Below are 24601 nucleotides of genomic sequence, written 5' to 3'. Positions count from 1 at the left end.
TCAACAAATTAACGTACAATACATGAGAAGCATGGCTTATTAAGTGCCATTATTGTTTAAAAAGTATATTGCACTTAAAAACTCGGTTTTTGAACAGGAAACATTTTATCAGAGTTAGCAGAAGGCAACTGGTTTACATTTTAAATAGTTTTCTTTGGAACAGAGGTGGAACAAACAGCGGGATGTACAGAGGCAAAGGCTCATATTCAGTGTCTTCCCATCACTGCATGGAAAACATGCAAATCAGCATTTGGCTTGATCACATTGGCCTAGTCTATCCTTCGTGCTTTGTGCCTTACTTATTAGTAAGAGTTGATATTAATTTTCAAAATAGAAAGTGAAGTAAAAAAATAAACACAACGGTCTTGCCTGCACAGGAAAGAAGCTTCTGTTTAAGGAAGTTCCCTTTTGGAATGGCGCAGTGCAGAACAATCCCTTGCCCTTGAGTTGCAGCAACAATTACAGCTGGCTGTTCAGACTTCACTCCAGAAACACGTGATGCAGAAGAGCCATTTCCATTTAACAAAGAATTCCACATACCAGACCATCCAGTCCTTATACTGTTTCATCCACTAGGTTAGATGTTACATTTGAACAGGTGTGGACTCTTGAAAATCGTTTGCATCTTTTTTCGTGTGGAATATGGTGAAGGAGTCAAATGCAGCCCATTGCCTTACGGCCATCAGTTCCTGCTCTGCACAGGTTTACTCCAATGAGCAAAGCATGTGAATTGGCCTTACCTATTGACTACACTAGACAAAAACAGATCAGCTGCATTAGATATGGTGGGCAGTGTTCCCTCTAAGCTGAGTTAGTGTGAGCTAGCTCAGTTTTTAGCCTCCAGCTCACACATTTTCTTCTTAGCCAGGGCTTTTCTTGTAGCAGGAACTCCTTTGCATATTAGGCTACACACCCCTGATATAGCCAATCCTCTTGGAGCTTACAGTAGGCCCTGTACTAAGAGCCTTGTAAGCTCTTGGAGGATTGGCTACATCAGGGGTGTGTGGCCTAATATGCAAAGGAGTTCCTGCTACAAAAAAAGCCCTGCTCTTAGCTCAGGAAGGATGCCCCCAGAGCAAACTAATTTATGCAGTAGCCAAATCACTCACTCTCAACTTTAATGTCAATAGCTCATGAAGTAGAATTTTTGCTCACAAGACTCCAGAGTTTAGAGGAAACATTGATGGTGGGACAAGGAAGAGAGGGTAAGGAAGATCTGTTTCAAATCTGCTGTCTCTAGGAAATGCATATTCTACTCTTTTACTTTCATGTAGTTACTTCTATGTAGCAGCTCAACTTGAAAAAAAACTCTACATCTTTAAAGATACCTGCAAATACACTTGCATTTAAAACAACAGTAAGCAGCATTAACATTATACACTACCCAGGAGTTGTCTCTTTCTGAGAACTTCTATTAACACACTGGGGAGGGGGAATATCCTAATCATTACAGAATATTTTAGGATTATTATTGTTCTTTTGCATTTTTAATGTTATACATTCCTCTTGGTTTTTTTGCTTCCAAATGCAGTTTAAGGCTATTTGGTAAAATTTACACAAGATACTAGGCTCAATTTACAGGGTTCCTGCCTTTCTCAAACATTCAACTCTAAAGATTCATATCTTGATGCTAAACATGCTTACTTATATCAGCTTTGCCCTAAAACAGAATGCATGCTTAACAAAATACATTGGAGGAAAGGGGGAGGGGAGAAGCGGAGAAACCCAATGTTAGATCTGCCTAACCTCCTATAACGTCTAGCATTTTTCAGTCACATAGTGGAAGGAAGGGCTTGCAAAGTACATATTTAAAGTGCTCGTCAAAGTGAAAAATCAAAGTGCTGTAGTATCATTTAAGGAGCTGTTCTGCCTATGGCTAAATACAGATTGTTCAACTAAAACTGGTAAAAGAAATTTGTCTCCAGGATGCAATTCAATTTTTGAATTTTGTTCCATTCTGAACCCTGATGTGTGTGTGTGTTCTTCTGAAGACTTTAGAGAATTAGTAGAACCTTGGAAGGATAAATAAGCTGAATAATGCTATGAAGAGCATAGTTCCCATCCAAGCATAATATTTCTAGCTTTTCCTTAATATTAAACAAAGGTTGGGGAAGGGAAGGGACTTTCCTTTAATCCCATAGTTAGAAGTCACATACCTCTTGATATTATTCTTATAAATCCAAAACAACGCTCAAGAGACTTCCTTATATCATTAATTAATACTGCATAGGGGGGAAATAGAACAAAATTACAAATGTAAACCACAGTTCACCTTTTTAACCTTAAGATTACCATTTAAACTGAGATATACTTACCACTCACATTCATATTTCTTAAACTGGTTACAACATCACAACTGGTATTTTAAACAAGCAATTTTTTTGTTATTTTTTTTTTTGTTTTAAAGGATACCCTGGAAACTCAATTGATAGCATTGTGAGACTTTCAAATATTACATGTAGCACAGCATTTGAAATTAAAAAAAATCATGTTTGTAAACAAAATAACTACAGCATAAAAGAACTGTTTACAATGTAATGCATGTTCCAAAGGAGTAATAGAACTTTTCACATCTTGCTACAGAAGATTTAAATTCTTAAGGCTTCCCTTTTCATTATTTTACTCAAGTCCTTTTGCATCCCCCCCCCCCCCCGTCAGACTTCTTGAAATGAAGCATCTTTCTCACTGGGCTGGATGCTCCCACCACCACCAGATATTCCTTTGCTTCTGATTTTTGTTTTTGTTCCTGATGAACTTTGGAGTTTCATGGCTGGATATCCCTGTTCGTCTCCAAAAACTCAACTTGATGAAAGATGATAGGCCTCATTATTTTGCAGTAACTGAGATAAGCAAAACAGCAGAGCACATGGGCAAAAACTTAAGCTAGGTATATAAGGTAAGGAAACTGGAGGTCAGAAAGAAGCAGGGAGAGAGTGAGAGAGAGAAAGAGAAATGGGTTCTTTCTTTCTTGCACTTTACGTTTGTAGCACCTTCTACTTGGATTAGCTAATGCCTCTGGTGAATGATGAGATGCACCCATTTGAAAAGTTTGTAATATTCTTATCCCTAGTTATCACATCATTTATAAAAATATAAATAACAAAAAAGTAAGCTGGGTTCCATCTCAAGAGGTGTTTCTCGTTGTCCTCTGAGAACATATTGGATAAGTAAGGTCTTAAGAAGCCCTATCCATTGGAGCTGATTGTTTAGTCTGTTAATAAATACAAAAAAAAAAAAAAGTGTAATTCTTGCAACGGGCTTGGTGAATTCTGAGGAACTCCAAAGCATTCCACTGTGCAGGTGGCACAAAGGGCACAACACCAAGGGCCCATTTAGTGGGAAGAGAATGTGACAAAGTTTAGCCAGGAGGAGACAAACTGTACAAGCATTTTGCTTTGTGTTGTTCTTTGAAAAAAAGAAGAAACTATGCAGCATTCTAGTCTTTAAAGCCTAGTTTGGGCCTCTGGGATGTATATCTCAATGCTGTCTGCACGCTCTGTGGCTGAATTCTGTCGGAAGGAGGCTGCTCTTTTAGCAGCCATTAGTCGCCTTCGGGCTTCTTGACGTTGTCTATCAGGCAGATCTAGAGACCTCTCTCTTGTAATAGGGAATTTTCCTTTTGGGGGCTTCTTTGGTACAGGAGGAGGAACTTTTCTTTCTTCCTGCAGAGAGTGTTTAGAAAAAGAAAGAAAGAAAAATGAAATACAGTCTGATCTTAGAGGGTCCCTCCCAACGTTTGCCGGAATTCTTCCAAGTGAAGCATCACCAAGTCAAATCAAAAAGGGCTGAGCGGTAAATGTAAAGATTATAATCAAGTCTGTTCTTCAAAACTAATACAATATGCATGAAAGTGAAATATCCTTTACTAAACAAACATCATATATATCATCTGCAGAACATTCCTGTTACAAGGTTAGAGATGTTTTAGCATGTCATCTTTCACAGTGGTGCTTTCACAACATTTTATAAATACTATCATTCCTTTATGTCCTGACCTGGATAGCCCAGCTAGCCCAATCTCGTCAGATCTCGAAAGCTAAGCACAGTCAGCCTGGCTAGTATTTGGATGGGAGACCTCCAAGGAGTAGGATTGCCAAGTCCAATTCAAGAAATATCTGGGGACTTTGGGGGTGGAGCCAGGAGACTCTGGGGGTGGAGCCAGGAGACATTAGGGGTGGAGCCAAGATCAAGGCTGTGACAAGCATAATTGAACTTTAAAGGGAGTTCTGGCCATCACATTTAAAGGGACGGAACACCTTTTCAATTCCTTCCTTCCATAGGAAATAATGAAGGATAGGGGCACCTTTTTGGGGGCTCATAGAATTGGACCCCCTGGTCCAATCTTTTTGAAACTTGGGGGCTATTTTGGGAAGAGGCACTAGATGCTATACTGAAAATTTGGTGCATCTATCCCAAAAAACAGCCCCTCCAGAGCCCCAGATACCCGCGGATCAATTCTCCATGATTTTCTATGGGAACAAATCTCCATAGGGAATAACAGAGTTCCCAGCAGACATTTCCCTCCCCTCCCCCCACTTTCTGATGACCCTGAAGCGGGGGAAGGGACTCCAAACCGGGGGATCCCTTGCCCCCACCTGGGGATTGGCAACCCTACCAAGGAGTATCAGGGTTGTGCCGCAGAGGCAGGCAGTGGCAAACCACCTCTGAACATTTCTTGCCTTGAAAATCCTATGGGATCGCCGTAGGTCACCTGTGGCTTGATGGAACTTCCACTACCACCACCACTCCTTTATAACGGGTAAACACAATACATAGAATTAAATATAATATCTTTCTGAATTCAATGTACAGATAAAGAACAGCCCATGTCCAGCCAGTCATTCTGTACAGGCTTGTTGCAAAACCTGAAGTATACACAAGTATTATACATCACAAGTGTCCCCAGCAGCGTGATTTGACTTAGAGGACACAGATTTTCCTGCAGTTGCCTACTGTGGGGATTTGCATGTGTGTGCTGCAGCTGAAAAAAGTGTGGCTGCCCTGACACAAATATCTAAATGGGGCCTTCCTATGTCAGAGAAATATCAACTGCAAAATATTTTGATTTCCCTAAATTCACCTGAAATCTGAAGATTTCCTCAACTGTTAATGCTTATCAAACTTCCTAAGTCAATAAGTCATGTAAACAATCTTACAATCAAGCAAGTAAATCTAAACTCATTTTCTTGGGAGGTACAGCGGCAGGAATGTATGTCACAGGCTTCACTTGAGTCCCATTCAAAAGGACTATATTTGGGGAGAAAGGGCATGATCCAGCCCAAGTTAAGAGTGTTTTATGTTCCAATAATTTGAATGTGAGAGTTAAGCGCACTTTCAAACTCTCCCACAGGAATCAACAGGACATAAGAGTGCCCGGATGGCACCCTGACTCTCTCCTCTGCACTGAACTCTCAATGCAGAACTGGCAGGAAAATTGCCTAAAAGAGATGCTTTAAATTAGACTCATTCTGCAGTGTTTGGTCTCCATTGAATATGAGATAGCAGCTGGCCACACATCTTTATTCTCTGTTCTCATGCCATCCATTATGTACTACATTTTTTCTTTGGTTATGCAGAGGTAAGGCCCAGCATATCAATTGGCTATCACACAGAGAAATACATTTCTTGTAATAGGGACTTTTCCTTTTTGTGGCTTCTTTGATACTTTTAATGTTGAACATGTTATTTTTACATCACCTCTCCAAAGAAAGTTGTGGTATTAGTGAGTTTCCAATCAGAACCCTGCCTCTTCCATCCAGGGCTCAACAGCAAGGTTTTTAGTTTGTATTTTGCTGTTCCGTAAATTTACAAAAAACAATCTTATCTGTTCTCATCGTAGTGGTTTAAACCAACACATGTTCATGTTAGGAATGAGACTGGGATACTAGTATCTGGATTAATGTGGGGTTTGTATCATACATTCAGCTGTCCATGCATCAAATTCCATCCAGGGCTCAACAGCAAGGTTTTTAGTTTGTATTTTGCTGTTGTGTAAATTTACAAAAACAATCTTATCTGTTCTCATCGTAGTGGTTTAAACAGGGGTCCTCAACTTTTTTTTTTAACCTGTAGGCAACTTTGGAATCTTGAGGTGGGTACCACTACAATATGACTGCCATGGGAGGCAGAACCAAGCACACAAACACACACAAGAGGAAGAGAGGATGGGAAACACATATACACAGAAGATGCTCAAGGGAGAAATGACATGCACACACAGAGGGGGAAAAGCTCTGTTCACATGTTACACAGAACATATGAACATCCTTCATGTATATGCGTATACCTGTTTGGAAGAAGGAGTCAACACATATTCATGTTAGGAATGAGACTAGTATCTGGATTAATGTGGGGTTTGTATCATACATTCAGCTGTCCATGTATCAAATTTCACATGACAATTATTCAATGTTCAGTTAAAGAACAGTCAATTGGGCATTGTACATGTATTGTATGTCCCTTCACTGTAACTTCTGAGATGGGCTACAGACCAAGGAAGAAATAGATTCTCTACTGCTCTGGTGTTCCCTGGCTCCTACTGCCTCACAACTGAACGGTGGGTTCTCTTCACTGGTTCTTCCTTCAAAATGACCCAGCCTGCTTTTTAAAAAGTACAATGGACACTTGGGGATGTGCCTGTGGATAAGTGTGTGCGTGTGTGTTTTGATTTTATATTTTTGGAATGCCAAACAAAAATATAGCTAAGATCAAGTAGAGTAGATCTGTTTAGGGTTGCTCTCTCAGGCTTCCTGCTGGATTTGGCTACTGTCTCTACATTGGTATGTTTTTGGATGTGAGTATGGAATGAAAGTATGAAAACTATGTTGGAAAAAAGGGAGGGACACCTTTAAACTGAAATACTCTATTTATTTAAAACACGTATAAATTCTATTTACGCAGCCATTGGATCTGCTGAGAGAAGAAGACTAGGGAGACAACATTCCAACTGTCATGCTGGGGACCCACAGCCATATCATATCATTTGCTGTTTAGGTTGGGTTCGAATGCTGTGTGGGGATCTTGGAGGGAATCTGTTTGGGGGCTCCTGATGGCTGTCAGCAGTCATGATAGCTATAGTCACTGTTTTATGTGAACAGGAACCGGAAGAAATAAAATACATATAAGTTCTGGAGCTATACATCTTTAACAAGAACTACAGATTCCCCAAGTATCTTTCGGGTGCTACAACTGATTCAGTCTCAGAAAAATGATTGTTTAAAAACATGATCGCAATCAGATTATGATGGGTTTTTACAACCACTTCTTTAAAGTTACAATGGAGAGCTAGAACATTCTCCCTTACCAGAGCAAAAGCAAAACAAAAGCAAAAACAATGGGTTCTTTCACATGGTGACTGTTTGCAAATGGATCTTTCTATTCTTGCACGGTAAAAATCCAGTTGCAATGCATGTTATTTAGTGTGAGTGAACACACCCAATGTGTGTGCATTGCTCTTGAGAGCATGTGATCTGATCACAGTATTGCATCCTTAAAGAGAAGACCTGAGTCAAAGGTTGCGGTCTGCTAGTGTAATACATCATCATCACTTAGTTACTAACTGAACAGAAAACAATGGAATGCAATAAAAGGATTTATCAGTCCAAAGTGAATGTGAATTGCTCGATCTGTAGTATTCTTACCTTCCTTTCAGGTGATTCTACTATTTTCCATTCATTCAGTTTCAGCTGGTGCAATTCATCAAACTTCATACTGACATCTTCAATTGATAGCTGTAATAAGTCCCAGAATCCCGCTAGATCCTGCGAAGTTGGCCGTGGCATGGCACTGGGATCCTGATAAAAACACAGAAAAAGTGTAAATAGTAAGAATATCAATTGTATATATTAAGTATATTATAAAACTGTTGATGCTAGGAGCCCCGTGGCACAGAGTGGTAAAGCTGCAGTATCGCAATTCAAGCTCTGCTTACAACCTGAGTTCAATCCCAGTGGGAGCTGGTTTCAGGTAGCCAGCTCAAGGTTGACTCATCCTTCCATCCTTCCGAGGTCGGTAAAATGAGTACCCAGCTTGCTGGGGGGAAAGTGTAAATGATTGGCAATGGCAAACCACCCCGTAAAAAGTCTGCCATGAAAACATTGTGAAAGCAATGTCACCCCAGAGTCAGAAACGATTGGTGCTTGGACAGAGGACAACCTTTACCTTTTTAAAAACTGTTGACATACTTGTTTCCTTTCCTTCACATTCCTAAAGCTATGAATAATGCTTTCAAGAATTCAATAGCTTGATTGAATTAATACTGAAATTATAGCTGCTTATGTCTTGGACCACCAAATGGCAGAGTGAAGTCCACTGAATTCTGGAGAGTTTGAACTCTCTTTTCAACAATGCAGAGGATTCTGTCCTTCACTGTTAGAGGAAACAACCTGAAGTCGAAAACATGATTTCTTATAAAGATCCTTTCTGAAACACTTCCAGCAGCCTCAGCAATAAACCTTTATTGGTCTCATTGGAACCCAGAAAGAAAGCAGGGTTTAGGGAAACAACATTAAAATGTTGTTTAAGAAACAATACAGACAGGGGCTGCCTGAGGGTGCATGGTGCCCAAGGCAAGGCTGCCCCACCCCCCATGCCGCACTGTGGTGCCCTCACTGCCCCACCACTCACTCCCTTTTACCCCCTCAAGGGTGTGCACAGCAGAGGAAGCAGGGGAGGGCACATATGGTGGTCATGTGATGGCCTGGCAAGCCTCTGAGCAGTGCAGAGGCCCCATGCCATCTGGCTGCCATCACTCTGCCTCCCTTCCAGAAGGGAAGTGCAGCGACAGCAGGACAGCATGCGGTACTCAGAGGCTTGCTTGGCCATTGTGTGGCCACTGCATGTGCCCTCCCTGGCCTCCTCTGGCTTTGCCCACAGCCTGCGGGGGGGGGGGTGTATGTGAAGGGTGTAGCATGCAGGCAGCAGGGCGGTGAGGGCACCGAGGGTGCCACAGAGGAGGCAGCGGGGTGGGGGAGGGTTGTGAGTTGCTTTCCTCCTGGGTGATATCAATTGCCCAGGAAACAGGAGGGGGAGGGCCCAATTTGGCGCCCCCTCAAGACCCGTGCCCTAATTTGCCTAGAGGGTGGGCCACCACTCAATACAGAAGGAGAATGCATGAGAGCTAGTGGGTCACAGCGGTTAGAGTGTTAATTTAAGATCAGGGAGACAGGGAGACATTGCCACTCATCATTCAGTTTATCAGGCAACCCTTTGCAGTCACTCCCTCTCTGCTAACCAACATCACAGGAGAGAAGGGCTATATATTTTGTCCTGAGTGCTCTGGAGTAAAGATAAGATTTTAAAACTTGGAACAAATAAGGCTGTTCCAAATGACATTCACTTCTACTACTAGATTAGTTTTATATTGTATGCTGTGGTTCAGATTGCATACCATATGCCTCACCTCCAACTGATGCAAATTAGTTCAGCCCTATGTACTGCAATGGAGATGTAATCCACTGCAATGTTTTTTGGAAGCTTGGCTATTTGTGGGGGAATCTGATTAGTGGGATTGAACAAAACATGCATGCACATTTGCCTTTCTAAAGTTCTCCTGACAATCTCAAATTTCTCAGATTTATTCTTTAAAAAACAATCTATGCAGTAATTACTGATATGGTAGTCAGGGAGCTTTCCATTCTGTCCTTATTTAGAGAGATCATACTTCTTTCTTAGGTGCTCCACTCAGAAATAATGCTATGTACTCTCCACTGTTGGCCTTCTGTTGCTTTATACCCCTCTGGGCCACAAGATGGCTGCCTTGTATCACACATATATATGCACACACTCAATGTCTACTAGTACTTCATACTCTCAATCATCACCCTGCAAAATGTATTAATAGAGATACTTTGTCTTGAGACATACTTAAATTTGATCTTACTCAGAAATATGCAGGGCTTTTTTTGAGCAGGAATGCACAGGAACACAGTTCCAGCTGGCTGTCAGGGAGTGTGGTCCAATATGCAAATAAGTTCCTGCTGGGCTTTTTCTACAAAAAAAGTCCTGTGTGAAACAATGGTGATGTCAGGGGGTGTGGCATAATATGCAAATGAATGCCTACTGGGCTTTTGCTACAAAAAAGCCCTGGAAATCTCTCTCTCTCTCTCTCTCTCTCTCTCTCTCAATATATATTTATATGAACAAAATCAGAAACATGGTTCTAACAAAGGCTTTTTCTGTAGCAAGAACTCCTTTGCATGTTAGGTCACACACCCCTTATATAGTCAATCCTCCAAGAGCTTATAGGGCTCTTAGTACAGGGCCTACTGTAAACTCTTGGAGGATTGGCTACATCAGGTGGTTGTGGCTTAATATGCAAAGGAGTTCCTGCTACACAAAAAGCCCTGCTTCTAACTACATGAATTGTGTCCCTTAGGACAGTAACTAGTAAAAAAGGCCTTAGACAGGGCTTTTTGTGTGTGTAGAAAATGGCCAGCAGGAGTGTATTAGGCTACACTCCCTGACATCGCTATTATTTCACACAGGGCTTTTTTTTGTAGAAAAAGCCCAGCAGGAACTCATTTGCGTATTAGGTGCCAAGCCAGCCAGAACTGCATTCCTGTGCATTCCTGCTCAAAAAATCCCCTGGCCTTAGATAATGTTTGCACCTCTATATTGGCCTCTACATACAGTGCTTTTAGCTGTGATCTCATTAGAACTCACAAGGCTAAGAGATATTTGTTTCTAGTAGGTGAGGGCTTTGGGAAAAGTCAGATTCCTCCAAAAACCCAGTGTAATTTTTCAGCAAGTACAATATAAAGAGTTCTTGTCACTTGGTTTGTGTGTATGTTATCATGGCAGTATAAATTATACATCAGCTTCACAATAGCTTAGTGTTGTAATGAATGTATCCTTATAAATCTTGTCATATGAGAATATGGCTGAAATTGTGTAATGGATTAAGATAATGAATGTTCCCACTGAGATCATATCAAGGTATTAAGAGAATGAGATTGACTTCAAAGTCTCTCTCTGTCCGTCCCTCTTTGTTTTTTTGGAAATTCAAAGTGTTTGGCTTGCTGAAACATGGGGGTTTTGGGGCAACTGTTTGACTGTATCAGATATTCTGGCCTCAATGCACCAGCAACACAGTGATTGTTTTTTAAAAAATTCCACCCATGATGAATGTACATACTTATTCAGTAGCTATTAAAAGCTCACCATGTGACAGCAGTGACTCTGTAGATGGGTAAGCTTTGTAGATAAGCTCCACACTCCCTGATTTTTATTCCTGTTTTCTGAATGACTTCCAACGTGGTGATACGGTTACAATGTCTTTATGTGTGACTACAAATAGCCATCTCTCACTGTGGCTACTACTGGCAGCTCTTTGGGCAACTATCTCAAAAATTCTATCAGTGATTGATCTATATCCACTCATAGAAGGGGTGTCAGCCCATAAACTTGATTATATCATCAAAATTTATCAGATTACTGGGTTGGTTGTTGAGTGTATGGGCCCACTCTTCTGAAGTTTCCAACTTTGGATACAACATTCTACTGGCTACTTTCTTCTTGATCACTTTGTCGTATACTATTTCTGTTTCAATACAAAAATAGTTTCAGTTCTGCTACATTCCCTTGAACAGGGGTGGCTTAATGTAAGAGTCACAAAGAATAAACATTGAGAGCTGTAAGTCGAAAAGGCAGGCAGGTATGGAGATCTCGTGCTTTTACAACTGATCTCCAGCTGGCAGAGATTGGCTCCTCTGGAGAAAGTGACTGCTTTGAAGGGTGGACTCTATGGCATTGTACCATGCTGAGACCCCTCCCTTCCCCAAACTCCACCCTCTCCCAAATCCACCCCCAAAGTCTCTAGGTATTTTCCAACACAGATCTGACAGGCAGGAAGGCAGGAAAATAGATAGGAGGAGGGAGGGAGAAGTGGAAAGAAAGCAACTTTAAGTGTGTTCTCCAAGCTGCTGGCTGGCTGGACTTGGAGAAGTGATTTAACGAGAGAAATGCCTTCACCAAGCCAGCCAATGGGGCAGTGGGGACTTTGAGAGGAACATAATATGTGTGAAAGAGCTTTGAGAGGAACTTTGAGAGGAACATAATATGTGTGAAAGAGCCATAGGTGTGAAAGAGCCATAGGCCAAGCCACAGTTTGGCCACTCCTGCCCTTTATTCACTGTTTCACGTATTTAATGGTCATATGGGAGGGGTTAATTCCAAATGATTGAGCTGTAGGCATAAATATTTTTCATCGTAACACTATTTGAAAATTAAACACCTGAATACACTTTACCTACTGTAGGTTCTTTGACAGTTGTTAAGTGCTTACTTATATTCTGGTCACAGTGAGTGTTATGATAACGTTTAGCAGGTAGTTATCAAATGGGTGACTCTTCTGAAGTGTTAATGTGCACGGGGTGGGGGTTACATGGTGTTGTATACAAGTATATTGCCATAAGGCACAACTATATGAAGCCTGTTATCAAGTTTCCCAATGTTTATACTTGTATTTTGAAAAAAACCCCAACTACTATGGGGGCTCCCACCACAATCTGGATCAGTCTTTTGATGATGGAGTAGCTGTGGGTTAATCTTTTCCTTTTCCCCATGCTGTTTGGTGGTGGTGTGGAGAAACTGGGAAAGGCTGTGGCTCAGTAGTAGAACATCTGCTTCAATCCCTAGCATCTGTAGTTAAAAGAATCAGGTAGCAAGTAATGTCAAAGACTCATGGCTCTGAAGATGCACTGCCAGTCAAAGCAGACAATACTGACCTTCATGGACCAAGGGTCTGACTCAATACAAAGCAGCTTTATGTAATATAACACAGGGGTGGAATTCTAGCAGGACCTCCTTAGCATGTTAGGCCACACACCCCTGATGTAGCCAATTCTCCAAGAGCTCACAAAAAAGAGCCTTGTAAGCTCTTGGCGCATTGGCTACATCAGGGGTGTGTGGCCTAATATGCAAAGGAGCTCCTGCTAAAATTCCACCCCTGAATAACTTATATGACATATGCCCACAATCAGACACCATCAGTTCTAATAGGGCTAACTGCAGTGCAGAAGGGAGATTTCTGTCGAGGAAAGGATGTGGTCCTGAATCGTCCCTGTCCCAGTGCTGTAGTCTCAATCCAATCCCCCTTTCCTACAACAGCTTTTTTTAAAATGAAGAAAATTAGAAATGGCAGGCGATCTAGCTCCTGCTGTCTTGAATCTTATCTAGTTTTGTTGCAAAAAGAGAGGTAGTCAAATTCTACTGTTTGTACTTTGACATTAAAAATGAGGTTCCTGTACTCACTCACTACTGCCAGAGTGTGTCTGAACACTCATGCACCCACAAATGGAAAATGTAAAAAACAAAAAAACCCAACAACATTGCAGAACATTTGACGAATTTTTTCAGTATGTGGCCTGACTTATTTGTCCTGATATCACTCTGCTGGTGGCCTGCAGGAATCAGTCTGAAGAAATCAGCTCATTCAAGCCCCTGGAGCCCCGCTCAGCATTGACATACCCTCAGCACTTTCACCAGCACTGACATAAATAACTGTAACAGGGAAGTGAGAAAAGAGTAACTTGACTGCCTCCAGCATTAACTAAACCAGTTACCACTGAAGCAAATGGCGGAGTAAATACAGCCCAGAGCACTCTCTCTTGCATTTCAAGTATGTTTTTCAAAACTCTGGTTTGCTTTAACCTTACTGGATAACGAGACTCAAATAGGCATGCAGAGAATGAATGCCTTGTCATGCCGGTAAAGGTTAAACTGTAAATATTACAGAATGATTGATTTTAAATAAGACAGATTTATAGGTCACATCCTCTGATGCCAACTCAAAATTTTATTTTGTTCTCTCATTCCAACAGGAAATGTTGTCTTTCATTGGTGCTGCATTCTGAGAGAAGTTTGCCCCATGGCTGATTTAGTATTTTAGCAGCAAGGAAGAGGTATCAGCTATCATAAGGATTTTGTGCCACAGTTACTTTTTATTGACTGTATCAAACACATTGCCAAGAGGGAATGCCAGCATTCAGTGCAATAGTTGGTACTGTCTTCCTAGAACTTGCAGAACAATCAACATGTTGGGGAAGGAAATCACTGGGTAGCATCCAGAGAGCCATACAGCTAGTTCCATGTCTCTAACAGGAACACAATAAAATCTAAAGAAGCGAGGTTATTTTGTTTTGAAATGGCACACGAAAACCTGAAATATAATGGGATAGGGAAAGATTCAAGATATAATTTCTTAAGGAAGTTAATAAATCATACTTCATGGAACAGAAACAGGCAAAATGTGACAATATTTAGACTTTAGACTTGTATCAGATAATATTCCACCTGCCAAATATGAGGGAACAGGGAAATTCTGAGGGGACTTTAAGAAACAGATTGTGATGTGGTCTGCTGTACAAAATTAATTTTACTGGACATGCCCAACACTCAGTGTTAAATAGATCTTTGGATCCCATCCAAGATCACTCATTCACAGTTTTCTGTTCAGTGTTTCCAACTTCCAAATCCCTGAGTGGCAACTGCACAGTTATCTGAATAATACTTAAAATGGCTCATCTGTATCTTTCTAGAATATGAACTGCACAGAGTAGCCTATATGAGGGGCTACTGACAGGAACAAAATTGTAAGGGCCCTTGTCAATCTTACAGGCCTATGGAGCTGGGAAAGTCATGTGACTTGATGATGGGACTTGGTGTTTACGGGGAGCAGAATCTTTACGTGGAGGGTCATGGTAGCTCTTACAGCAGCCCTGAAGAGATTTCCTGTAGCCTTAAATAGCTATATTGTCACATTTTGCCTGTTTCTGTTCCATGAGGTACGATTTATTAACTTCATTAAGAAATTATATCTTGAACCTTTCCCTATCGCATTATATTTCAGGTTTTCGTATGCCATTTCAAAACAAAATAACCTCACTCCTATAGATTTTACTGTGTTTCTGTTACAATAATGAAAAGCATGGCAGAATAATATGTAAACATATCCATGTATTTCTCTCATTGTAACTCATGTTTAGAGTACTCCATCTCATATCAATGATGTCTCATAGCAAGCCTGGGGCCAGCCACAAAATGACAAACCCAGGAAATTTCATAGCTGAATTTGTGTTGCTGCAGTCAACCGCTCCAGGTACTGCCTTCTGTGACAACTGAAATTGTGTGTGAGTAGATGATGTAGAAAATTATACAGTTACTATTCATTATGCAGTTATTAATGTAGCTACAATCACCAAGTATTATATCATTTTCACCCAATAACTTTTGAGTAGAAAATAACTTGAATCTAGCAATATTGAAAAGCATTGACCTACCAGATTCTGTTGACATAGCCAATAGAACTGCTGGAATTTCTGAGACATAAGAAGCTGAGCACTTCCAACGGCACTCCGGATCTTACCTAGAACTAAACAGGCAAGGTGATTACCATCAGTCTTGGTTTGAAGAAAAACAATGTACAGATATATTTATAAAGTAGAAATGATAAGTGGGAAAATCCCTTTCTTCTCTATATCCAATAAGTTTTGGAAAGTTTTTTATCATCCAGCTGTGGTCAAGGAAGATATAAACTCAGAAACCAGATCAGCCTTTCAAATCCTACAGCAATCACTGAAAGTAAAAATAGAAGAAAAAATTAAAAATAAAAAAGAAGTCTTAATTAAGGATGGGCACAAACCAAAACACGAATCATGATTCATGCTAAAGATGGCCAATTCGTGGTTCATTTCGAACTGGTTCATCTGATCCTCCCCCCCCCCCAACATGAAAATGAACTGGCCTTTTTTCTTGGCATGTTGGTTCATGTTTGGTTCATTTTTCCAGGCAGCCTGGCATGATACCCCAGCCCCCTGCACTTCTAGTCAGTTTTCCGTTAAACTGATTAGATGCAGTCACCTGCTTTGGGGGCTGTAGTTCAGTCACCTGAAATCCAATTCACACTAAACTTAGAGAGCGGGTACAGGAGGGTAAACTGAAGAGTTTGCAGCATGTTTGGCAACTCTAGCCCACCTGGGGGCCATTCTATGCCTTCCTGAAGTAAACAAATCAATGATCCATAAATCATTCGGGAAATTGGAAAAAACAGAAAAACATTGGGCAACCCAACAAACCATGAAATAATCACCATTTCCACATTTCATGCCAATCCCTAGTTTCAGTTTCTATCAGAAGCAAAGACTGACCAGCACACTAGGAGGGCTTTTGAAGTACTGTTTTAGTTTGCAGACAAAACAGCCTTTAGAAACAATTCAAGCAAGTCTGTTCACAGTATGTACCATTGGGTTTGTTACTAGGAAAAGTGCTTTTAGGACTGCAGCCTTGGTCACTCTTTAAAAGCCATACTACAGTCCCCACTCAGTATGGCTTTTGAACACTTTTCCTATAATCTGCCACATAGCCTTTTTCGAGTGGTTAAACGGGATCCACTCCTTTCTTTTTAATTAGAAGAATGACATATGTAATATTACCACTCTAACTTCAGTTTGCAAAATGACATGTAATATTGCCATTCTAACTTCAGTTTGCAAAATGACATGTAATATTGCCATTCTAACTTCAGTTTGCAAAATTTGCACACACAACAGAGGACTGTGGATTATCTGGTATCTAGATATTTTACCAAGTTACTTCATATCCTCAATGTGTAATGAATACACATCTGTGTAGTACAGTTTTAACTAATAAGGTGCACATCATTCTGTAATCCATGGAGTCAAATTTTAATCAGTGAGATTGTGATAAAAGGTCATAGTTCTATTTATAACTATGTGTTATTCCATATTTTCTTTCATATATAAAAAAGCTACAGATAGTTTGTTAACAAGCACATATATGAAAATTTAACTAAACAAAAGGCAGACAATGAAAATTCTTTAGTATGATAGGTAGTCATACTATCTGCAAAGTTTATTTGTGTTAACAGATCTAAAGGGAAACTTCTCAGACCCTGATAGAAGTTTACTGATGGTCTTCCTGTGGCACCATTCTAATTATTCCTTAACCAAATATAACTTCTATGTATGTAGAACATTAAAATAACAGCGATACCTTATAGATAGATAGATGTCATTTCCCCCTCATAATAAAACAAAACAGAAATGATATCCATTGCAAGATTTTATTCTTAAAGACTTCATTAGTATCTATCCTGTCATTCCATCTAGTGACAACTTCGGCAAATATTTTTCTGAAATCTGACCAATTCTGTGGATTCTACCACCTTCACTAGTGAAACCTGCTAGGATAATATTTCATTTGTGATAATGTAGCTTGTTCTGAAACTTGTAATTTAAAAAACAACAACTATGTTCTCATTACATGGTAACTCGCCAGTTATATTTATTGGAATAACTTGTTTTACAGACAATTGTAGATAGATTATTAAGATTCAGTTTTAATCATTTCAGGTACCAAATTTTTAAAGTAATGAACAGAAACTGTTGGTAAAACATAACCCAAATACCTAAAATTACTGTATCTCTCACCCCTGGTCTACAACAAAGAGATGCTAAATTAAAATAAATTAAGATGCACTAATTTGTGAAGCTACAATATTTCAGAGATATTTCATCTGTTATCTGTCCGACTCTTCTTGTGTTACATCAACCATTTATCGGAAGAACTCCAGTGCCTATTCTTGACTATCTGCAAAACTCTAGCCTGACAATCAAAATAGCATTTACAAAACCTGCATGTCCCTATTCTCTTCCCAGTTTTTCCTCCACTATGCAAAGCCTTCATTTGGAGTGGGCTAGTCAGTGAGAATTCATCCTTCTACCCAAATTCCACCTCACAGCATGAGGCCATTGCAAAATGATTGCAGAGAGTATGGTTATAGGAGGCTGTAGGCCAACATTTGCATACTTTCATTCTGTTCCGCTTGTTCCTCTGAAACTGACCTCACAAAAGGAAATAACTACCATAAAGCTCTTTATTGCAACAGGATTATATATTGCATGCTACAATTTTAACACATTTTAAAGAGTTCAATTGCCTGAAAAAATTATGTCAGTGGTAGACATACTCTGGTACTTATCTCGACTGACAGCCATATTTCACGATGCCATAAATTCAACAAAAATACATATGACACTAGTTTCCGTGTACAACTCTAATTTGTACATTTGTTTTCCTGACCACCTGTAGTGAGTAAGAATCACCTCTGGACAGAGAAGCTTCTGTAGACAGACACAGTTAAGGATTTTTTTTTCTTTTAGTTTGTCTGTTTGCCATGATGACTAACACAGATACACACAACAAGTGGCTATAAAAACTTTGGAGGACTAGCAGTTTTGCAGATTTATTTGCAAGCATGATATCATCAGACGCTCTATCATTAGTCATTCTTTCCTAAGTAGATCAGTGTAAGCCTAAGCAGTTACACCTTTCAGTTACCTCAATGGACTTAGAAATGTGTATCTCTGTTTAGGACTACACTCTCAGTCAAGTTTTATTGGGTGTTTCCAGAGGGCCTCAAGGAAGCAGTGGTCATACCACTTAAAAAAGCCATCTATGGATCCTTCTGATCTGGCCAATTACAGCCCAGTTTCAGATTTACCATTTCTGGACAAGGTAATTGAGAGGTGTAGCCAAACCTCCAGGGTTTCCTGGAGGACACATCGACGCTAGACTCATTCAGTTCTGATTTCTGCCCTGGCCATGGGACTGAGACTGTCCTGGTTGCCCTAACGCAGGGATGGGGAACCTTTTTTCTGCCAAGGGCCATATAGATATTTATAACATTCGTGGGCCATATAAAATTATCAATTTAAAAAACAGTGCTACACCAAGGGAGAATTATTCAGGTCAGCAAAATTAATGCAAATAATTATTTTTCTATTTGAAGTCATGTGTGGAGAGCCTAATCTGACACACATACACACACATGGCCCACCGCTCTAGGCAAATGCATGGGTCCGGGGCTTTTTTGTAGAAAAAGCCCAGCAGGAACTCAGTAGCATATTAGACCACATCCCCTAATATTAGCATATTAGGTCACACACTCATTAGCATATTAGTCCACACCATTGGGGACAAGAAAGTGCAAACTGAACTGTAACAGTAACTTTTCCAGGCCCTGCAGCAATTCTGCCCGGCCAGCCAGGCCCCAGGGAGGCTGCCGCACAGTACATCTGGGCCCTGTGATCCCTACCTGGCCCTGGGGAGGCTGCTGCACAGTGCAGCTGGACCCCATGATCCTCACTGACCAGCCAGGCCCCAGGGAGGCTGCTACATGGCTCAGTTCGGCCCAGCAATCCCTGAGGGCCACACCAAGTGACCTCGAGGGCCGCATACGGCTCTCGGGGCAGAGGTTCCCCACCCCTGCCCTAACAGATAATCTCCAAATGTAGCGGGATCAAGGTGGGTCAGCACTGCTGTTACTGTTAGATTTTACAGCAGTGTTTGACACAGTCGACTATAACCTGTTGGCTCACCACCTTGCCAACATGGGAATACATGAATGGCTTTACAGTGGCTCTCCTCTTTTCTCCATGGTCGAGGAAGGATGGTGGCACAAGAGAAGGATGTGTCCACTAGACACCCCCTGGTGTGTGGGATCCCTCAAGGGGCACTCCTCTCCCCAATGATGTTTAATATCTACATATGCCCCATTGCCCAGCTGGTACAGAGCTATGGGGCAGGTGTCATCAATATGCAGATGACACCCAGCTGTATTTGCTGTTGGATGACCAGTCAGCCACTGTTCCATCATTTTTGGCCAAGTGACTGGAGGCCGCAGTGGGCTGATTAAGGAAGGGCAGGCTGAAGCTGAACCCATCAAAGATGGAGATTCTGTGGCTGGGAGGGAGGAGTGGGGCTGGAACTGAAGCATAAATTGCTAGCCCTTGACTACCAGTGCCAACTGTCAAGAGTCTGGGAGTTACACTGGATACCTCCCTTTCAATGAGGTCCAGGTCATACATATTGCCAAGGTGCCAGTTTTCCATATCTGCCAGGCCCGGCAGCTGGCTCCCCTCCTGTCTTGCTCAGATCTAGCCACAGTAATCCATGAGATGGTCACCTGCAGATTAGACTACTGCAGCTCACTCTATGCTGGCCTACCCTTGGTTCTGACTCGGAAACCCCAATTGATCCAGAATTTTGCAGTGCAATTCCTGACAGGAGCACTATGGATTGCACACATTCAACCTGTGCTGTGTCAGCAACACTGGCTTCTGGTTGAGTACTGAGGCAGATAAAAGGTTTTGGTTGTGACCTTTAAGGCCTTGAGCCATCTGGGAGTGATGTATCTATGGGACTGCCTCCTCTGCTATGTCTCTGGAAGAGTGTTACACTCTACTGCTCATAATCTATTGGTGATCCCTGACCCTAGAGAGGTCCAGCTGTTCTTGACGAGAGCCAGAAATGAAAAGGTGAACCTCTCTGCCAGAGAACATCAGGGCCCCATGAGATCTTCTTCAGTTCTGCATGGCCTGTAAGGCAGAGATGTTCCGCCAGGCTTTCAATTAGAACAGCAGTGGTACTGAACTGGTACCTCCCTCCTCCCCCTCAATGGGGTCCCCCCTCGATGTCACATCTGGGAATCTGGTTTAGGAGAATATTAACAGGACACCATCGGGTTTATGATTTAACTTAGTTAATTGGTTTTACTAGTTTTTATATGATTGTATTTTATTCATTGTTGTCAATTGCCCAGAGCCCGGCACTAATCGGGATGGGTGATTCAGTAAACCAAAACAACAACAACAACATATTGAGTTTCTTGTGTTCTTGTGGATTAGAAGAGACCATATTTCCCACAAGTTTACACTAATAATCTTGAGCTAATATTCTCCACTCTCCATACAGTAATATCAATTCTTGAGCAAAGTGATCGAATGGGTGATGGCTGGACAACCGCAAGTCTTTCTGGATGAGACAAATTGTTTAGATCCCTTCCAATCTGGTTTTAGACTGAAAACCAGCTGCCAGCTGCTTATCCAGCAGCTGGCCTGGGTCCAGGAGCACTCCCAGACTATGGACCTGTTTCTTCAAGGGGAGTGCAACCCCATACAGAATGAGTGCACCTTAAATTCCAGGTCAGACCATCTACCCACAAGTAGCACTGATTAAGCTTTAGTTTATTAGCCCACATCCTCTTCAAAATTGTCTCCAGGCACTGGTTCAAGGTTTCTACAGCCTACCTGGAATCAGCTGGAAGTGTGACATAGAGCTGAGTGTCATCTGCATACTGGTAACAACCCAGATCAGATCTCTGGATGACCTCACTAAGTGGTTTCATGTAGATGCTAAAGATCATGGAGACAAGAAGGAACCTTGTTGTGACCCCAGAGGCCAAAGGCCATCCCCAACAGCCATCCCCAAGCACCACTTTCTGAAACCTACTCTCCAGGTAAGATTGGAACCACCACAGATTGGTGCCTTCCAATCCTAATCCAGAAGAATGTGATGATCAATTGGATCAAAAGCCACTGAGAAGTCCAGAAGAATCACCAGTTGCACTCCTTCTGTCCATCTCCCTGCACAGCTCATATACCAGGCCATTCAGATCCCGCACAACTGGCCAGAAAGGAGGCTTGGTTATTTTCCACCATGAATCTTTAACTTATGCAAACTCCCAATGAAAAATATCATTGGCATTGACTATATGTCTCCTATATTAGGGACTAAGGATCAATAAGGCATTATTCTTATCCACCAGCCACCTAGTTCCTCACTGGGTACCTTTTATGAGTTGGTAATGTACTGTCAGATGTGATGCTGGAGACTCCTAGGCTGATCATTATGAAGGATTTCAATGTTGAAGATACCTTTGTTCTCTACCAAATTGTGATTGGCCCAACACATGAAAGAGGTCACACCCTAGACTTAATCTTTTGCACTGAGCTTTTCAGGGAAGGTTTGGTTTTATGGCTAGAGATTCACCCTGAACCATAGTCCACTATCTAAGGTGGTTCTGACACCATAGTCTGACCACCACCTGAAGTGAATGTGACTCCGATACCCTGCGTTAGAGAAGGCCCAGTTAAAATAGGCTCATGAATCCTACTGGATTCCAGAACACTCTGGAGGATTTTAGAATTCCCAATGTGTTCTGACTGATAGAGCAGTAGTGGACAAACTCCAAGTCTTCTTGGATAACTCATCTGCTCTAGACCCTTTTCAGGCTGGCTTCAGACCGGGCTATGGTACAAACACAGCACTGCAAGCTTTAGTTGATGATCTCCGTCTGAATGTGGACAAAAGCCAAGCCTCTCTGTTGCTGTTATTGAATTGATCTGCAACCTTGATACAGTAGATCATATTATCTTGTTGAGATCCTTGGAGGAAGAAGTGGGGATGTACCTTGAACTAGTTCAAATAATTCCTTATGGATCCAACTCAAAGGGTTGCTATTGTAAACCAGTTGTCCTCAAACTTCTACAACCCTAATGCATTGAATGCCCCATTAATTGACTGTACTGATTTGCTATATGTAATCTGCCTTGAGTTCCTGTTAGAAAGGCATACTATAAATAATGTCAATCAATCAATATTTAAATTACATTAAAGTATTAAAATATTTAAGTTCATGATATTTAGCTAGTCAATACATTTATATTAACAATATGGACTCTGTACTTATGAGCAGAAATGAAGATGGAGAAAATAAAGAGATTTTAATTCTACTTTTTTATTATTCTATTTATGAAGTAATCTTCTTTATTCTACATTATTGGACAATATAGGGTGTTAATTTAAAGGATCTCCTTATGGAAAGCATTCTGGTAAAAACTCCCTGACTTCACAGTCTTTCTGGATTATGTTGAAAATTCAAACTTTTCCTGTGACCCAAGACACATTTAATTGACTTTGCAGTTTGCTACGAAATTGCTATATAGTCTATCAACAAGAATTTAGAATTTATTCTGCAAATATAAGTGAGCTGCCAATTTGAGGTCTTTACATCTGTTACATTCCATTGCCCTCAACAAGACCAAACCTTCCTACAGGTTTCAAAAAAAAATTCTCATGATTTTGCAAATGTTAATCTAGCAAAATTTTAACTAAATACCACTGCAACCAATGGGACTTAAGTCAGTAACGACCAGGTCCCATGACACTATTTTCAAAGGGATGTTGTCACAACCACCCCTCAGATTGCAGCCACATAGTGTTTATGTGTTTCTCGTGAAATTGCAGCCTACAGGATAAACAGGATAAAAAGTGTGGTTGACAGATTAGTTCATTACATCATAAATGCCTTCTGAATTTAGAGTGGTTCATTTGATAATTTTAATTGGCACAAGAAAAGGCTGCTTTATGTTTGGGGGATTGCACAAGCATACCCAATTACCCTGGCTTAATTTCAATGACTTTAGAGGTGTAGGGCTGCAGCATAAACACAATTTTTAAAAAAACTGAAAACACTGGTAACCAGAAGGTGCCAGCAGTTGACTCAGAAGATGGAAACATTGGGAAATTAAGAGAAAAGTGGAACTAAGTGCTGAAACTGAAGACAGAAAAGACTTCTTAAGAATTTAAAACTGCATAGTTAAATGAATGGTTTGTATTCTGTCACTGCCCTCAGTCTTGGGCAGTCTGTTCCTTCATTACAGGATACATCCTGCTGGCATCCTGAAAGCCAGAAGTTATAAAACCAAGCATTATAAGAGGTTGTCAGATGAGTTTGTTCAGATGAGTGACTCCAGTATATTGAAAGATGCATTTCTCTTTCAATAGAATTCCATGATAAAAAGGATGCAGTCTATTTTCAAGAACTCTAAGGATACTGTTGTTAGGGATTCCCATGCCATGTCTAGTGAATTACCTGGCCGATCACTGTTTGTCATACTGAGATGCACATGAATCTTAGAAACAGCCTCAGAGAATTAGGAAAATCTACAACCTGGCCTACTGTGAAGTGTGTACACAGTCAGCAGCTTGTAGGCAAAGGCCAATCACCAGAGTGAATAGCAGGAAACAACAGGCTATACTTCCCCCTCGTTTTCTCAAAATATCTCAGTTGACAGCCATGGTTGGCTTGGGACAACAATACCAGCGCTTTTAGATTCCAGCCTGAAAAAGCTGGCAGCTAAAAACAAGCTCTGAAGTTAACCCAGTCACAACTGAAATTCCATTGTGACACTCCATTTGTCTTCTCTCAAGCATGAAGGTGACAAACAGCATTTTTTATTTTTTTGGGGTGGGGTGCAGTGTTACACAGGGAAATGGAGTCTCAGTTAACTTCCCACAACTAGAAAGAATTTTTTCCCACACATTTATCTCCTATTTTGACATACATTGCTTCATTGTTGTTCCCCCTTAAATAAACACATACAACTGTTGACCCTATAAACTTAACCTGTTATTCCTGTTTTGTCTCCGCATATCTTAAAATATCTTCATCATGTTATGTGCTAATTTACTGCTCAGCCTCAGTCCATAAGTTTGAATGGCTATCTTCCATTTCTGTGTATCTGAAGAAGTGTTCTTGCACATGAAAGTTCATACCTTGAATAAAACCAGGGGCTTTTTTTTTTTAGCAGGAATGCAGTTCTGACTGACTTGCCACCAGGGGATGTAGCCTAATATGCAAATGAGCTCCTTACAATGGTGACATCCAGGGGTGGAATTCTAGCAGGAGTTCCTTTGCATATTAGACCACACACCCCTGATGTAGCCAATCCTCCAAGAG

At 40.9% G+C, this 24601-nt stretch overlaps 1 protein-coding gene across 6 annotated transcripts in view; it reads right to left on the bottom strand.

Moving 5' to 3' along the window:
* Positions 1-2469: 2469 nt before the first annotated feature.
* DLGAP2 (DLG associated protein 2) overlaps positions 2470-24601 on the bottom strand; it is a 662574-nt gene continuing 640442 nt past the window's right edge. For all 6 annotated transcript variants that reach the window (XM_060234802.1, XM_060234819.1, XM_060234811.1 and 3 more), the window contains 3 exons: positions 15279-15370; positions 7641-7793; positions 2470-3662 (listed from right to left, as the gene is read on the bottom strand). In XM_060234802.1, coding sequence (XP_060090785.1) covers positions 3444-3662; positions 7641-7793; positions 15279-15370 — 464 coding nt within the window. In that variant the 3' untranslated portion in view covers positions 2470-3443. The remainder of the gene's footprint in view (positions 3663-7640; positions 7794-15278; positions 15371-24601) is intronic.

This window comes from Heteronotia binoei, chromosome 1 (assembly GCF_032191835.1).
Source record: "Heteronotia binoei isolate CCM8104 ecotype False Entrance Well chromosome 1, APGP_CSIRO_Hbin_v1, whole genome shotgun sequence".
NCBI lineage: Eukaryota > Metazoa > Chordata > Lepidosauria > Squamata > Gekkonidae > Heteronotia > Heteronotia binoei.
This window is presented reverse-complemented; position numbering and strand designations above follow the sequence as displayed.